The sequence below is a fragment of the Neophocaena asiaeorientalis genome, unplaced genomic scaffold, assembly GCF_003031525.2.
Source record: "Neophocaena asiaeorientalis asiaeorientalis breed wild unplaced genomic scaffold, Neophocaena_asiaeorientalis_V1.1 scaffold46, whole genome shotgun sequence".
In the NCBI taxonomy this organism is placed as follows: Eukaryota; Metazoa; Chordata; class Mammalia; order Artiodactyla; family Phocoenidae; genus Neophocaena; species Neophocaena asiaeorientalis.
Genome location: NW_020175393.1, coordinates 5960543 through 5978985, shown reverse-complemented (window position 1 = coordinate 5978985; position 18443 = coordinate 5960543). Strand labels below are relative to the sequence as shown.

Here is an 18443-nt window from a genome sequence, read left to right as displayed (position 1 = left end):
AATGCACGTCCCCCTTCTCATCTGTCTTGTACTTTCATAACTTTTGACAAAGAACGACCCAAAGCACCAGAGTGGGTACAAGGTCAGCAAACCACAAAGCATTCCCAGCCTCCAGCACATTTGGCGTAAGTGAGATGCTACTTGTGAGCCATAAAAGAGGTGATTGCTTTCCTGGTTAAAGGCAGCAAGAATGCCGTAGGCTGTGGAAAGGTGGAGGCACAGAGAGCCCGTCTCAAACTTACCTAGTCATCCAGAAGCATCCTGGAGAGCTCTGTCTGTCTGGTGTAATCTTGGCACAAAAGGAATATTCTCACTAGCTCTACATTCTTGTTTTGGCCCAATAAGTTTGAAAATGATACTTTTTTTTTTTTTTCGGCTGAAAACTTGAGAGTTTCATTATTATTATTTATACTATACTCTTCCAAAGAAGGTTTGAGGCAATATAGGATAACAATAAATGCTATGGACTGAATGTGTCCCCCCAAATATATATATGTATAGCAGTATATATACATATATACTGCAAAATAGGATCCAACTCTACATATTATATATGCAACTCTGGATGTGAAGGAGTCAATGAACCGTGAATATGTCTTAGACTTGCAGCAATACTTATAATTTGGGTCGTTACAAACATCTAAATTAGTGATCAGAAGATAAAACTAGCAGAAGATAAAACTATATACATAGTGGTATATATACTGTGTATATATATGTACATATCTCATACATACTGTACATATACATATCAAAATACATAAAGAGAGGGAAATAAATAAACACACACACACACACACACACACATATATATATACCAAAGAAGTTACAGAAGGATACTCATCAAGGAGTTAACTTGATTATTCCAAGTGAGTGGGAATGTGGGTGGTAGTTTTAATTTTTCTTCTAATTGTAGATATTTTCTCACCTTTCTATATTTTCAGCTATTGTTTTATTTATTTATTTATTTATTTAATTTTTTTGCAGTACGCGGGCCTCTCACTGTTGTGGTCTCTCCCGTTGCGGAGCACAGGCTCCGGATGCGCAGGCTCAGCGGCCATGGCCCACAGGCCCAGCCACTCCACGGCATGTGGGATCTTCCCAGGTCGGGGCACGAACCCGTGTCCCCTGCATCAGCAGGTGGACTCTCAACCGCTGCGCCACCAGGGAAGTCCCTATTGTTTTAATTTTTAATGAATTATGAAAATTTGGACCTTACAATAATGTCCCAGCATAAGAATTGTGAGAGACAGAAGATTAATAGAGCAGACGTAGTCACTAATTGTGAGTCTACATATTTTGTTGGTGAAGAAAGACATATATATTAAACAATTAGATGAAAACAGAAGAACGTGATCAAGTGGTGTATTTTACAATGCAAACTTTAAAAGAGACAGGCGTTTGGAGGATCGTGATGGATGTGGTTTGGAACACTCTGAGAAGGCTCTGAAGTAAAGAGAATGCCTGAGGCAATCTGGAGGAGGGGTAGGATTTGGCTGGGTGGAGACACTTAGGAGGGTGGAGAAAAGGGCACGGAAATGACTGGTGTGGACAGACAACCATGAAGACTGGCTTAGAGAGAGCAGCAAGTTCATGTTTGGCAGAATAGGAGATCAGACTAAACAAGTACTGTGTGTCCAGGTTATGACAGGTCTTAGTAGAATAAATAAAGAGTTTGGACTCAATCCAACAACAGGACAATGAAAGATTTACTTGGCAGGAATAAGTAGTATGGATTTCAGAGAGGAAATCTGGTAACAGAGATACTGGTTTTCAATCTGGAAAACTGGGGCAGGCATGAGATAGGAGCCTAAGCTTAAAGGCAGCAGAGGAGGGGGCTTCCCTGGTGGCGCAGTGGTTGAGAGTCCACCTGCCGATGCAGGGGACATGGGTTCGTGCCCTGGTCCGGGAAGATCCCACATGCCACGCAGCGGCTGGGCCCATGAGCCATGGCTGCTGAGCCTGCGCGTCCGGAGCCTGTGCTCCACAATGGGAGAGGCCACAACAGTGAGAGGCCCGCGTACCGCAAAAAAAAAAAAGCAGCAGAGGAGGAAAGCAAGAAAGAACTAACAGAGGGGACACGGTAAAATCCACAAGATTTATAAGATAAGTAGTCTAAAACCAAAGGATGATCTGTGTACCTAGTTATTAAGACAAAAGTTCAATGACCTGGTAAAGTATCAATTCTTTTTGGAATAACGTGAAAAGTAGGGAAAGCCAGATATTCCACTGCCAGCTGCAGCAAACACAAGATACTGACACAGGACCACAGGGAGTGACTGCTGTGCTTTCGGGTGGTTTCATGACTATTTCTAGTCATCTGACAACACGTGTACAAAATGGCTCTACCTGTTTCAAGGAAAAGGCAATTCAATTCTAGTGAAAATGTGTATTCCCAGGAGAGGTCAATGACTTCTATAAGGATGCTTTCTTCTTCAATCCTTACAGCAATCTTGTAAGCTCCTGGTAAATTTTCTTTATAAATATAGGATTGTCTATGTATAAGAGAAAAGATATGCTGCACTTTAACATTCATTCATGAATAGCTGGCACGTTACCCTTGCAAAACATCCTTACCAAGACCAGGTACATCTCCTTCTTGGTACAAAAACTTCAATGTCTTACAACCATCTTTCATAAAAAAACGAGTAAATGCTTCCAGCTGTTAAACAAAAGAGAAAATGATAATCAATAAAATGACTAAGAAACTATAATAAAATGAACCAAGCCCTGTGCTAAGCATTTTACATACCTTAGTCCTCATAGTTTTGTAAATAAAGGAAATGAGGCTAAAAGAGTTTATTCAAGGTACACAGAAGCAGGTACATCAGAGGCAGGATTAGAATCCGAACTAATTTAACTCCAAAATTATCATGGAATATAGGGTGAATTCTATTTCCAAACCTACATTACTTATCTACATATATAAGTGGGCCTCCACTTACCTAACCCTGCCTCACAGCATCTTATAAGGGTAAATAGGTGAGTCCAACTTGAGGTAAACATAAAGAATTATTGTTAAGAGAAACTACTCTTTTTTTTTTGGCTGCACTGGGTGGCTTGCAGGATCTTATTTCCCTGACCAGGGATTGCACCTGCGCCCTTGGCAGTGAAAGCACAGAGTCCTAACCACTGGACCACCAGGGAATTCCCAAGAGAAACTATTCTTAAAAGTTGATTTGTGGAACAGTAAAACTTGCCTTATTAACTAACTGTTTTGTTTGACCAATTATTTGAGTAATTATATTTTCAGCAATTATAATTTGACCTATATTGTAGCCAAACTAATATAAAAACAAATTAATATAATGTCTTCCATATTTATGAGCATGAATTTAATTACTTATGAGTCAGTATAATTATCTTTAGTAAGTAGATATCTAGGTCATATAAACAAAAACTCTCACACATCATTAGGGAAACACAAGTTTACTGACCCCCCTTCACCTAGCCCCACTGATTTCATACATAAGTGTCTCTCTTGGGCAGTGGGTTTCGCTTCACTTACTGACCTATTCCTGTAGGAAGTATCTCAGGTCTGGCAAAGCCTCTCACCCTTGGACAATGGTTCTCAAACTTTTGTGTGCATCACAGAAGCAACTAGGGGACGTCTTAAAAATAAAGAATGCTGGACCCAAGGATTTGCATTTTTAAAAAGGTCCAGGTGATGCTGCTGCTGGTCCTGGGACCACGTTTGGGAACCACCACCCTGGGAGATGAAATGGAGCCACGGAGATGCGCAAAATTCTATCCCTTCATTTTCTACTCTTCCATCTCACACGTAAACTTGGCTCTCTTGCATAATTACCACCTAAAAGATACAGAAGCTGTCAGCATAGCTATTCTTGCCCAGTTCCACACTTTCATGCTGTATGTGACTTCTATGACCCATCAGCTTTGAATGCATCCAAACTCTCAAAAGTAGACTGCATGACTGTGATAAAAAAAAAACTCAATATCAAACGTAATGAATTCTTGTCTTTTAGACATGTTGTACTCCTGAGGCCAGCAGAGTGAAAACCGTCGTGGGCCGAAATCATGACTGCAGTTAAAAATTCACTTATAATACGTAATATTTTACAAATACTTCATCTGAGTTTCACCACAACCTTGCACTAGGTAAGGTGGCATTATTATGCCCCTCTTGCAGAAAAGAAAATTAAAGCTAAAAAGAATTTGAGGGGACTTCCCTGGTGGTGCAATGGTTAAGAATCCACCTCTAAAGCCCACGCAGCAACGAAGACCCAACACAGCCATAAATAAATAAATAAATAAATAAAAAGAATCTGAGAACTTCCCTGGTGGTCCAGTGGTTAAGACTCTGCGCTTCCATTGCAGGGGGCACAGGTTCGATCCCTGGTCAGGGAACTAAGATCCCATGTGCTGTGTAGCCCAGCCCAAATAATAATAATAATAAAAAATTAAAAATAAATAAAAATAAAAAGAATTTGAGTGAAGGACCCAAAGACACATACCCACAAGTGCAGAACCGGGAACTCCAGATCTGCTCTCTTTCCACAGAACTGTGCTGCTGCTGTCTTGACTTTGGAAAACACTATCATGTAAGCCAGGAAAGTAATGTCTGTGACTATCATGAGCAGCGCTGAATGAAAGTAGCAGGAACACACGAAGTAGCAAAAGCTTGAATGCCAATGCGGCAGAAACCTCTGCATTGGTTAGGGTCCTGGCAAGCAAAGGAGTCGTAACAAAGAGGCTCTGAAGAAACCTAAAGAGGCTACTTCTAGAGGCCAGAGCAGGGTAAGGGAAGCTGTGGCACTAGCAGCAACACAGGACTAGCAACAGAGGAAAACCAGTACCACCTCAAGGCCTGGAAGGGAGGGCGTTGGGGGGAATGGGGTAGCGGGAAGCAGGCTGAGAGCTGGAGCTGGGGGAAAGGGACTGCTCGGGAGGACACTGGCAGAAACGTGGCCAAGTGGGGAGGGATCAGGCTTCTTTCTCTTCTGCCCTCCAATCTCCTGCTGGTGGCTCCCAGAAGCCGAGCCACTTGGAAACCAGAGGATGAGGGAGCCCATGTGGTAGATTCCAGAAGGGTCAGCCTTCCAGGCCACAGAGCAGGGTGGAGCACAGTCGGGAATGGATCTGAAGGCAAACAAAATAACCACCACCTCTTCTGTTGTCTACCCTCCTGAGGAGCCTTTAATGAACTGTTTTCACTCTGAATTGTGCAACAGGCCTCACACAAAAGAAAAACTTTTCCACACACCCAGTTACCTAAACAACCATAACAAAACATACCACCTCTTGCTCCAACTTCTTACTCACCCATCCACTAATCGCGATGCCAATTTACTACATGTTCTTGCTCTGTCCATGTAATCAAATGAGCACTCTCATCTCTCCCAGATTTTGACATTGGTTTCCATCCTAGATGTACTTACTATCTTCCCTCCACTGTGGCTTTGCAATTCACCAGCAACTCTTAAGGAAACACCTTTCCCGGTTTGACTCTTCCCTTAATCCTTGATTTCCCATTCCTTGCAGCCTAAGCAGTGTCTGGCCTGGTCCATGATAGCCTTAAAGGAAGAAGCTAACCACAAAGACCCAAAGTCCAAGGCACGCCCCAGGAATGACAAATGGAAGGGTTTGCAGGCATTGGGCACTCCCACTTCCTGGTCAGCATGCTAGCCAGTGAGAGAGACTTCCTCCAAGTAGAGAATGCCAGCCCAGAAAACCAGGTGGCAAATACTTAAGGGTGATAATATCACCTCTGTAGATACTCATCTCCCCAGCTTAGTCCTAGCAGCAGTCTTCCTCTGAAGGCACTGCCTAGTCCCCACGTCTATGCCTAAATCTTTTGCAGAGCTAGTGGGATTCCAATTGTGAAGTTAGCCAAATATGTGGCCTTGAAATTTTCAGGTGCAACAATGTTGAATACCTATATGGTTTCTTCCCTAACCAAGCACAGGAATGGTCCTTGGGACAGGCTTGAAGCCTGGGCCTACTGAGAATCACATTTTTTAGAAATTGGCCTTCCCTTCCTCTCTTGGTCATCTGCTCAGTGATGTGTGCAAGGTTGTTCTGCATCACTTTCTTCTACCTAGAGAATAGGCAGACACATAACCAGAGTCACCAGAGGAGTCAAAATAGTAGAGAAGGGAGGCCGGGAGAGATGAAAACAAATGAAAAAACAATACAAACAAACAAAAACAATTGAGAGTGGCAAAGAGAATCCTGTTGCCATTGGGTGGTATCATCCATAGCCAGGGAAGGTTACAGAATTTGTGAGGCCCAGTGAAAAATGAAAATTCAGAGCCACTTGTTTAGAAATTATTAATAATTTTAAGATGGCAACAGGAGATCATTTATCCAAGGGTAGGGCCCTTCAGCACAAGGGCCTACTCAACTAACAGCCCGCATGCCTGTGAAGCCATCCTTAGCCCCATGCACATTCCTACAGGGAACTTTGGTGACCCGGGAAACCATCCTACTTCCAGTTGCTTGCTGTGGCACCTCTTGTTTTATGTACACATCTCCAAGGTTGTCTATCCTTTGCCATTAAAATAGCTCAGAGCTATCGATCTCTCTGCATCAATCACATGCCCATGTCACTGTAACACACTAAGGGAACAAGAAAATGATCAGTCCCATTCAACTGTCAGGGGCCTGCCAGTTCTAAAGCTTTATAAGGGTCCTGGAAGAAATGAAGGGCAGACAACTTCCAGAACTTGGTAACATACTGCATCGAGCAAGGGAGAGGCTCTTTTAGGAAACATTCCACAGACTCTTCGCTCCTAGAGCAAGCTAAAGAGTTTTGCCCAAGTTCACTGGGCAAGAACAGGGAGTATGGACCCTGATAATGGCAACCTCACCACAACGCCGCCCCCTTTGCAACTCTCTCACCCTTGCATTCAGTGGGACGATCAGCTCACCACCAGCATGTACCTGCTCGCAGGTCTTGTAGAAGCTCCAGCCCAGGTCACTCCTAGACTTGACAAAAACTCAAGCAGCTCAGAGTAATTTTGTTGAAAATTTAGAACCTGAGCTATAAGGAAGCTATGACAGTGCTTCCGGGAACCGCTATCAGTCACAGTTTATCATACGTTACTATAATTAAGGTGACCATATAAATTCATCATCCAAAACTGGGACCCTTTTAGGAGTGAAAGGAGGAACTGTTAATAATTATGCTAGAAAAGTAGGCAGAATCCAGGGCTCTCCCTGGCACGCAGAGACGCACGGTAATCACCTCGTTGTTTTCGACTATATTCATGCAGTAGTCACTGTTCCCTAGCTCTATTTCTGCAGTTTGTTTTTCTACCCAAATGATTTGCACATGTAGTTTATATAACCCGTACTTTTAAAATATCATTCTACCTGTGCTTGACCATCCCTCTAACTTCTGAAGCCATTTTGAGTTAGAATCTTAGCTCATTTCTAGTTGCCAACTCTTTTTTCCCCTTCCTCCACAATAGTAGGCCAAACTAGAAATATCATCCAATTGGCTATAACTATGTAAAATAAAGCTTCTTCTCTATTCAGTTAAATCCCAACCTTCTCTTTCTAAATGTTTTGTTGTTCACAACGATTCAAGTTTCTTCAACCAATCACTTCTCAAAGAGTAATTAAAAAATAATAAGACTTAAACTTACAGATGGGCAATCCAAAATTAACTCTTCAACAGTTGTTATGTCCAGGCCAAGCTTTGCTGATAGAATTTCAAATATATATTTGTATGAAGGGTCAATTTTCATTTTTCGGTTTTCCCTTGCATCTCTGAATCTTGCCTAAAGAATGAAAACCATGTGTAAAAATTGTAATTATGAAGAAAAATCACCAAAATATTTCATTTCAGATAAAAGTGACACTTAATAAAAATGGTATTATAAGCAAAACCTGTCTCTCTTTTAATGTTTCCTGTAGATTTGTAATGCCACTCATACTTCGGAGATATCTGGATGATCTGCGGGAAGACTGAGAGAGCACATCAGAAGTCACTGACTGAACCAATCGTGGCGCAGGCCTAGGTCGAATCCTTCTCAGATCTGGGTCATCTTCATCTGGCATAACTATCCTTTCATCAGAAGGAATGAGATTCATATAATCACTTAAAGAAGAAGTAGGACCTTTTTCGGAAAGAGAGACAGTATCTTCTTCAGATGCCTCTACTGGGAGGGGAGGGGCCTCTTCACTGGAAGGAGGAGGAGCCTCTTCTTCCGGAGGCGGGGGAGCCTCATCTCCTGGATCCGGAGGGGCAACATCTTCCGAGCTAGGAGGTGCTGCCTCTCCCGAAGAGGACGGGGCTTCTTCTTCCGGAGGGGGTGGGTCACCTTCTTCAGCGCTCATGTTATCCACTCCTTCCACCTGCAGAGCACCTTAAAACTTCAAAACCTAGGATTATAAAAATTTTTTTTAATTGTTCAATAAATTGAGTATGATGTATTAATTTATCCCTCCCATTGAAGCTAGACAGGTAGCAAAATTATCTGTTTCTCTCATACTGCATTATCTAAAGAAACTTAGTTTATAGGGCTAGAGAGAGAATTCTTTTTAAAGTGGGACAGCGCGTGCAGGCGCGCGCACACACACACACACCTACACCTACACACCTCTAGGGTCTTTTTCAAACTATAAGTAACCACTGCAATTGATGGGAGGACACCTGTCCTCAGGTATGGAAAAAGGGCTGAGAAAAGATTGAGAGCGACTGTACTCCAGGACCAACTGGTGATCAACACCAGGATACTTATCCAAGAGATCAAGCAAAGAACTACATGGACTGAGATGTTCCTTGCTTGGGGGAACTCTGCTACTCCACAGTTCACCAATCAGACACCCAGCTGTCCAGCCGTCTCATCTACATGAGCATAACCAGGACCACCCAAAAAGCATAAAACATACTCTTGGAAGCCAAATGAATATCCCAAGTCCAAACATAAAATTCATGCTAAAATGGGATTGTGACTATTTACTGAAGCAACGGTATCATATAAAGCATAAATCCAACCTACCCAATCAGAAAAGCTCCAATTGTAAAGGAGTGTGGAAGTTATCATGAGCATATAACAAGGAAAATTAGGGGGCACCAGTGGAATGGGACAAAATGTTACTTACAGGAAAAAAAATCATATTTAGGACAATAATCAAGCCTCCATCAAAATAAATAGGAGTTTGGGGGCTTCCCTGGTGGCGCAGTGGTTGAGAGTCTGCCTGCCGATGCAGGGGACACGGGTTCGTGCCCCGGTCTGGGAGGATCCCGCATGCCGCGGAGCGGCTGGGTCCGTGAGCCATGGCCGCTGAGCCTGCGCGTCCGGAGCCTGTGCTCCGCAACGGGAGAGGCCACAACAGTGAGGGCCCCGCCTACCGCAAAAAATAAATAAATAAATAAATAAATAAATAGGAGTTTGGGAGATGGCTAAGATCCAGAAACCAGTATAACAGTAAATACCTGAAGAACAAAAGAACAAATTCCAAAGCAGACAGTTCAAAAGAAGATAAAGAGGCTTTCTAGTGAGAAATTCTGAGGACACTGGTGCAGACCTGGCCTAAGTAAGACGGTGCTTCGTATGAAGGGACACCAGCAGCCCTCCATCAGACAGAGATAGCCTGTAACCTGCACCTGACATCTGCCCTCACCAGGTTTTCCAAAGGACCTATAAACAGCTGAAATTGTTTTCTTTGATATGCTAAGGTTGGCCTATTCAAGAACAGAAAGACCCAAACTGACCTTTTAGCTGCCAGCTAACCGGTTTACCTACCCACACCCAAGATGTCAAACAAGGACCAATGTTCTCAAACTGTCTGAAGTATTTTTTTTCTCATCCCTCTCTCCTCTGTCTTTTATAAATCCTGGTTTTTGTCTTTGACTCTTGGCCACAATCTAATGTCTAGCTTTTTCACACAAGAGCAAATGTGCTTGGATAGTAACTAAGTAAACGTCTCTTGAGTTATTACTGGGCACAGTAAAGATCTACAATACCCAGGAGTTGTGTGTGCATTACATTCTCACACTTGAAACTGGCCTCGAGGAGTTGGTTGTGCCGTCTATAATAACTCAAGAACAATTATGATACACATTAGTGAAGTCCTATCAACTACCTGTCACTCTGCTCAAATCTATGCTTTTGAATTCTGCCAAACAATTTACTTTACTCCATAAGAGAATCGTGCCTTCTCTCAAAGGATATCAACAGGCATTGTTGTCTGGTTTCTGAAACGAAAGCAAAATTTACTTTAATTTCAATAAATGGTGAAACACATGTACTGACTGAGCTCAGTAGGGCCGGAGAGCTTCTCCATAGGCAATAAATGCTCCTTCTAGAGACACACAGTTATTTCAGCCAGTATAGAGCCACTATTATTTAAGCCATCAAGGAAAGACTAAAGTTGAATCATGACATTTTGTTAAAGAAATCAAGGGAGTATACAATAAATCTTAATGAGTTTTCCATCTAAAAATGACAACTATTTCTTAAGTGTTGGCACAGATTCACAGATTAAATTTTCAGAAAATGTTATTACCCAACACAATTAATTCCCTGGAGATTCCAGATAGTTAAGATTCATGGCACATCATTTCAGAACTAGAAAATAAACCTTAGAAATCATCTAGCTTAACTCTCCCTTTTTACTGATAATGAAACTAAGATCCAGCACATTCACAGATCTTATCCAACTGCACACCCAATTGATCTTTCTAAACTTCAGATCATATCGCATCACGGCCCTATTTAGTTTTGCCCCCTTGTTCACCTAGCTCTTTGTAATCTTGCAATGAAAGGATATTAAAAGCTTAAAAAGCTTAAGGTAGTCCTGAATAACACCAGTTAGGTTAAACAAAATCTATGACTAAGGTCAGGCTGAATCGATAGGCTTAGAGAAGGAAAATTGAAAGCAAGTAAAAAGGAATGGGAAAAAGAAGGAAAGAAAGCTGAAAATAAGACAAATAGAGTGTAAAGAGAAGACAAAAACCCGGAAATCCTCTCCCTCCTAATCAAGAATTCCCGAAGTTTATAATAAAATACACTGAAAGAGGTCATTGTGAGTTACTCTGCTCCCATGGTAATCTAATAAACATAGTCGATAGCCTCAATTCAGGTAAACATATTTAAATATAACAGACATATACTTTCCACCTCTTATGTGCGTCTCCTTACCTCAGTTTCCTTGGGATTTATGTGAAGCTGTTTAAGGGGGTGGTGGTGGGGGAAACAGCATTTAATTTCTAAAACTTATTAGAATACTCCTCTCGGAATATATGTTTTATGTAAAGAGTTCAATTTATGCTCTGTGAATTGAGTGCTGACATATATATCTCACGCTAAGGACAGGATAAGCTCTTATTTTGTGAACATAAAGAGTCTTTATGCTCAGTAGTCTGTACACACCGACAATACGGAAAATGATAACAAGGTTTTAATTGCTATCATGACTGAGAAACAAGTAATTTCTAAATAATTTGTTACAGTTTACATTTTTAAAGTAAATCATATACCTCAGACTCTCAAAATAAATAAATTACTACTGCCATTTTGGGGAGATTTTGCTTAAGGAAGCTATAGAATTCTTCCTCTGATGAAATCATTTGAGATGCTTTTCCTACATTGTTTTCAAATGTCAAATCATAGTTGGCAATGTAATGAACTCTAAATATAAAATGTCAGCTTACCACTCCCAAAGACTGATGCAATTATTTAACTGTAACTTAGAAAATGTACACAGCTGTTTTATATAGAAGAATTCCTAAAAACTGTAACAAAAATTTTAATAGATTACATAGTTGAAATGGAAAAATTTTTAGTAAATATAAATTACCTTACTACATATACACATTCACATGTTTGCATATATGCAACATGTTTGCAACAGCATAAAGAAGAAAACAAATACAGTTCCTGGAAACAACCAAAATGTTCCTTAATAAAGGATGCATTAATTGTACCGTAGTACACTGTTCTATAAAGTTTTAATTTAACATTAGCAATAAAAATAATGAGGTAAAGCTATATATACAGATGTAGAAATGTCTCAATCACATATTGTTACATGGAGGAAAAACCAAGGTAGTACAGTGCATTGTATATCAACTGTATAAATTTTTTAAAGTGTATGTAGGCATATACATGGTATTTCATCTATTCTAAGATGCACACTTTTAAGAAGGTTTAACTGGCAACCTTTTTTCCTTTCCTCACATCTTTTTCTTTATGCTGTTACATATAATATGTAGTTTCCATCTATGTAATTGTATAAAATTATAATCAGTAACAGTTTAGATTTAATAAAATGCATTAGAAGCTTTCCAGGAAAGATACACAATGAATTATGAACAATGATTACCTTGAGTAAAAAAGGCCAGATAAGAGAAGCAGAGGAAGAGCTGTACTTTTCAATTTGATAACTTTATGGTTTTTAAAAAAGTATAATTATGTGCATATTTTACTCGTATAATATGTGTTTATACAATAACACACAATATGTGTTTATATTTTTCTCCTATGTATCTTAGGACTTAAAATTTAGAACCTAAATTTCCCTCTGAATTTTAGAATTTAAAAAGATTACTTCGGCAACGAAGGGGCGGGTCTTTACTCCAAGTATCCACGCTTTGCCGGCTATAAGAGCACAGAGGGGATGCAGGATAAACACCTTTTCGTCTTCTCCTCCTCCCCGTGTCCTCCCCGGACAACTTGCTGCCAAATACAATCATTTTTAATTCCCACCACCCCTTCTCTTTAAGTTCAATTTTGGAGGTTCATTGGACGTCTACAAAATCATTCCTAGTCATTTCCAGGAGCAAGTTGCCATTTCAACCACACCCCTTTCTCTTGTGCCCATCTCTGTCTGTACCCCTATCCCTTCATGATGACTAAGGGTTCTCTGCGTGCTTGGCCGCTGTGATGGCATACACAACCAAAACGCACAAACGGAGGGGGGGGAGAGGGCAGGCTGTTAAACACACACAGGGTGGTCAACGTCAAGAAAAGGTGAATGAACAAAGGGCTGAAAGTGACTAGAAGGGAAAGAAACTTCTGGAAAAAACGACAGAGATGATGACACTTGACTTGGGTCTGAAGAGCTGTCAGGAGAGGACGGGAGAGGGAACTCTCCTAGCAAGAAAGCAGGGAAAGGCTTAGATTGCTTAGGAGAAGTGGCAAATTTAGCGATGAGATTTCGGGGTGTAGGGGAGTGAGGAGGAGCGAGGAGCAGAAGATAAGCCTGAGTGGCTAGGCCTTCTGTTTGTCTTACTTTTGAATCCTTAAAAGGGGGAGCGGGGTGTGGAGTCTGTCAGACGTTCAACGAAGAGACTGGGATTCACCAAGGGCAGGGGCTGGCTGCGGGTTGTAGTCGGGTGGGAACTGGACAGCTTGGGGACATTAGCGGGGAGCTGGGGGGCAGAGGGAGGCAAGTAGGCCGGACCTCAGCGGGGCTGGGAATCCGGCTCTGCGCGGGTCTCCGAGGCGCACTCACCCGCCACTCAGCTCAGCCAGGCGACCCCGAGCGGCCGCGCAGCCCCGGGAGCTGCTCCTGCTCGGTCTCCGCGGCCGCCGAGGCTCGGCCGTTGGGAGTCCGAGGCCAGCTCGCTCCCCGGCGCGTAGCGCGGGCTCCGCCGGGCTCTGCTCCCTGCGGGGCGTGGGGCGCTGGAACGCGGGCTTTCCCCACCCCGTGCCGACACCCGCGCGCTCGCGGGCCAGGACAATCACCCCGCGAGCCTGAGAAGTGAAACACTGTTTAGGGGCCCCGCGGAAGAAGCAGCTGCCTAGAGATGGAATATTTCAGGGGGTGGGGACTTGGGAGGATTCCAAGGTAGGCTTTGAGGGGATTGGTACGGAAATGTCTTGATATATAAAATAGCGTTGTCTATGACCTTTACGTTTTCTGAAGTTACTTCGTGTCTCACTAGAGAACATTAAATGTTTTCTTTTGAATTTGTTTGCTCAGAAACCTGTGACTGGTAATATAGAGAGTAGAAGGACGGGGAAAAACGGACTACTTTTCAAAGTTTACACGCCCCCCCCCTCCGCCCTTTCCAGTACTTTTTTTTTTTTGCGGTACGCAGGCCTCTCACTGTTGTGGCTTCTCCCGTTGCGGAGCACAGGCTCCGGACGCGCACGCTCAGCGGCCATGGCTCACGGGCGTAGCCGCTCCGCGGAATGTGGGATCTTCCTGGACCAGGGCACGAACCCATGTCCCCTGCATCAGTAGGCAGACTCTCAACCACTGCGCCACCAGGGAAGCCCTCCAGTACATTTCTGCGTTTACCCCTGACGAGGCGTGATGGGTCTCCATTTTAATTAGGTGTTTATATATATATATATATTCTGTGCTACCCAGTAACTCAATTAGTTCTGAAACTCAGATTGTGAACATGCTGTAGTCCTGGGTGTCCTCATTTATAAAATAAAATGCAGGAGATAAGATGATCTCTAAGTTCCCTTCTTGTTCCAAAAATCTATAACTCCGTGATGTTTGGTTTCAAGCCTTATTGACTGAAAGATGATACTATGGACAGAAATAAAAACATCAAGACAACCCACTGGAAATGTCTAAATGTTGTAGGGAATGTGCAATTAAAGTACACAGATTATCAATATTTGTTGTTATAATTGTCCTAACATAGCCACATGATCTTATTATCAAATAACAATTTAAGTAGCCAGCCATTCAAGTAAAATATATATGAAATATATATAAATATATATAAATATTGAGTAACTATCCACAGTTCATTCTTTGAGCTTTTTTTTATGGCTGAAACAGCATACCTATACCCTGTTTAGTTGTCCATCCTATTTAGTTTGAAAAAAAAAAAAAACTGACAATAGAGACCTAAGCAACTAATAAAACAAAGTTCATTAAGGAAAATTAACTCTACCATAAAAGTATTTTAAACATAACTCTGAGTAGATTTCCTAATCTTAATTTTACTAACATACAAAACAGAACAAAAAACAAAACAGGTATGTTCACCTTGCAGTGGGTTGAATTGTGTCCCCCTAAAATAAGTCCAAGTCTGTTGTTTCCTGGTACCTGTCTGTGAATGTGACATTATTTGGAAATAGTGTCTTTGCAGGTAAACTTAAGGATCTCAAGGTGAGATCACCCTGGATCTACAGTGGGCCCTTAATCCTATGACTGGTGTCCTTAGAAGAGAAAGAGGAGAGAGATTTCAGACACAGGGAAGGAGGCCATGTGAAGACCCAGGCAGAGATTGCAGTTATGCTGCCACAAACCAAGGAACACATGGAGCCACCAAAAGACGGAAGAGGCAAGGAAGGATTCTCCCCTAGAGCCTTTAGAGAGAGTATAGTCCTGCCAACAACTTGATTTCACACTTCTAGCTTCCAGAATTGTGAGAGAATCAATTTTTGTTGTTTTAAACCGCCAAGTTTTTGATGATTTGTTACATCAGCTCAAGGAAACTAATATCCCTTCTACCAAAAAGGAAACAATTCTAAACTCTATTTGGAATTTGTGTCTTCTAAAATAGTGACTATTCTAAACTATTCCTTCCCCACTATTGCTGTCTTTTCTTTTGTTTCTCTATGTGGTGCTTATTACTTTTAAGCTTTTAAAAAGTATATTATATATATTTAAGAGATACAGAGAGGTATAAAGAATAATACAACTATCCATTTACCCAACATCCAGCTTAAGTTATGAAACAACGTCAAAACATTTAAGTCCCCAGTATATCCCTCCCATTTGGCTTTTTCCATTGTTGCTTAGAGCAAATCATGTTCTTGAATTTGGAGTTGTTTTTCCCAGGTACTTCCTGATGCCATTACTGGATGATTATTTAGCCCTAAGCAATACATTATATTCTTACAGAGTTTAAAACTTTTTTAAAAGTTGTATTGGTCATATGAATTCTTCTGCAACTTTTAATTATTTCATTTCTATTTGTGAGGTTTATCACTGTTGGAATATGTTCCTCAGATTCATTCATTTTCACTTATGTATATTAGTCCACTGTGAAAATAACACAATTTATTTTCTCACAGTTGGACATTTAGGTTTTATCAATTTTTTTTTCTATTCAAACTTTGTCTCTTATACTTAGAGTGTAGGCATAATAGTCCTCTGGATATGTACTTAGTAGGATGTACTGTATTTAACCTTACTTAAATACTGTCAAATTATTTTCCAAAGTGTTTATAATAATTTAGGTTTCCACCAGCAAACACTGCTCCTCATTCACACCAACACTTGATACTGATACACTATGAATTAAAAAATTTTTGTCAATCTGAAGGGTATGAAGGGAACCTCATTTTTATATTAAATTGCATTTCCCTGTTTTCCAGTAAGTTAGAGCATTTTTTCATGTGCCTATTAGTTACTTGTGTTTCCTCTTTTGTAAACTGCCTATTTTTCTCTTTTGCCATTTTTTCTATTGAGTTACCTTTTCCTCATTGATTTGTAAGGGTTTTTACATATTATGGATACCGATCCTTTGTTGGCTATGTGTGTTGCCCATACCTTCTCCCACTTTGTGGTTTGTCTTTTTACTTTTTTATGGTGTGTTTTAGTTAAGATATTTTTTCTTTTATATTTTGTGCTTTTACATCTCACTAAGAAATTCCTACCATGAATTCATAAAGATATTCTCTGATATTTTATTCTTTACATGTTTAAGTTTTACCTTTTCACTTTTATATCTTTAATACACACTTGGACTTCTGTTTTTCTTTATGGTATGAAATGGAGAAATCTGCTTTTTTTTTTTCATATAGATAAATGATGGCATCCTAGCACCATTCATTGAAAAAGTCATCCTTTCCCCAATGATCTGCGGTACTAGCTCTGATCTAAATCAAGTTTTCATGTGTGTACATGTGTGTGATAGTTGTGTGTTGCTGCACAACAAATTACCCCAAAACTTAGCAGCTAAAAACAACAAACATTTATTATCTCATAGTTTCTGTGGGTTAGGAATCTGGGAGTGGTCTAGCCCTAGCCGGGTAGTTCTGTCTCAAGGTTCTTACAAGATCAGATCAACTTGTTAAGGGGTCAACTGGGGCAGCAGTCACCTCAAAGTTCTCCTAGGAGAGGACCCACTTCCAAGCTCACTCATGTGGCTGTTGGCAAGCCTCAGATCCTCACTGGCTGTTGATAGGGGACATCAGTTCCTTGCTACATGAGTCTCTACATATGTTGCTCACAACGTTTTAGCTTGCTTACCCGCTGAGTGAGAGATTGGAGAAAAAGAAAGAGAGAGATCCCAAGACAAGAATCACAGCCTCTACATAGTCTAACTCAGAAGTGACATCCCATCACTTCTGCCATATTCTATTCCTTAGAAGTGAGTCACTAAATCCATATTCATGGGGAGAGAATAACACAAGAGCATAAATACCAAGAGGTGGGGATCACTGGGGCTATTTTAGAGCTGCTTGCCACAGTTCCCATTTATTGATCTATACCAGTGCCATTGCCACATTGTCTTACTGTAGATTTATACTGTCTTGGATGGGTAGGTTCCCCTACTTTTTTTCTTTTTTTCTTTTTGGCCTTGCTGTGCAGTTTGCGGGATCTCAGTTCCCCAACCAGGGATTGAACTGAGGCCACAGCAGTGGAAGTGCCAAATTCTAACCACTAGATCACCAGGGAACTCCCCTTATTTATTCTTCAAATGTGTCTTGTCTATTTGGGGCTCTAAAATTAGAATCTACAATCAGCTTATTCAGTTCATTGAAAAACCCATCAGGATTTTTATTGGAATTGCACTACATTAATGTATTAATTTGTAAATGAATCAGTATTTTATGATATTGAGTCTTCCTATCCATTTACATGGTTTATCTCATATATTCTGGGAAGTTCGCCAGAGGGGTTAGAGGAAAAACACAGCTTGGGATGGCTTTTCAATAAAATGTTTCAGACAAATTTCTTTTGTCTGGGCTTCCTATGCAAAAATTCAGTGGTAATGCACAGTGTGTTGAGGGTTAGTGTATTGCCTCAATTCCTTGGTTTAGCAGCTTTAAGGTCTATCTCCATGTCCAAGTTCTGTAGTTGTAGTACATTGAGTTTTGACAAGATATCCCTCAATAAGTTAGCACCAGGTATGCACAAAATTTCTGTTGAAACTCTATACTTCAGTTTGCACAGGAACTCTCTTCTTATAAGAACAGCATCCCTCTTCTTTTGGGGAACTGCTTTGCCCCCTGGTTCCAAGCAGGTGGCTCTAATCCAGGCTGTCAATTACTGTGCTCTGACCACAGGAGTAAGCACAGGTCCTAGTCTAGGCCAACAGAGGCTCCTCCCTGGATTTTATCAAAATTGGAATTCAGGGAAGAGGTTCACTCTTTCTCTGGTGAGAGGCTGAGAGCTCCAGGTTTCTAGACAGGAGCAGTTATGTCTGACAAAATGAATCTGAGATGAAGAAAGAAGCTGAGATGAGAGATGGAGACATCTTGGTGGTGGCCAGGTGCCTGGTGCTAGATGCCTGGTGCGAGATGCCTCCCTGCCCCACTTCAGTTTGA

General features: G+C 41.2%; 1 protein-coding gene across 1 annotated transcript in view; it reads right to left on the bottom strand.

The window, feature by feature from the left end:
• DNAH8 (dynein axonemal heavy chain 8) overlaps positions 1 to 13239 on the bottom strand; it is a 318214-nt gene extending 304975 nt beyond the window's left edge. Inside the window, exons 1-4 of the mRNA XM_024766073.1 lie at positions 13207 to 13239; positions 7855 to 8349; positions 7611 to 7745; positions 2578 to 2662 (exon numbers count right to left, since the gene is read on the bottom strand). Coding sequence (XP_024621841.1) covers positions 2578 to 2662; positions 7611 to 7745; positions 7855 to 8304 — 670 coding nt within the window. The 5' untranslated portion in view covers positions 8305 to 8349; positions 13207 to 13239. The remainder of the gene's footprint in view (positions 1 to 2577; positions 2663 to 7610; positions 7746 to 7854; positions 8350 to 13206) is intronic.
• Between the last annotated feature and the right edge of the window lie 5204 nt (positions 13240 to 18443).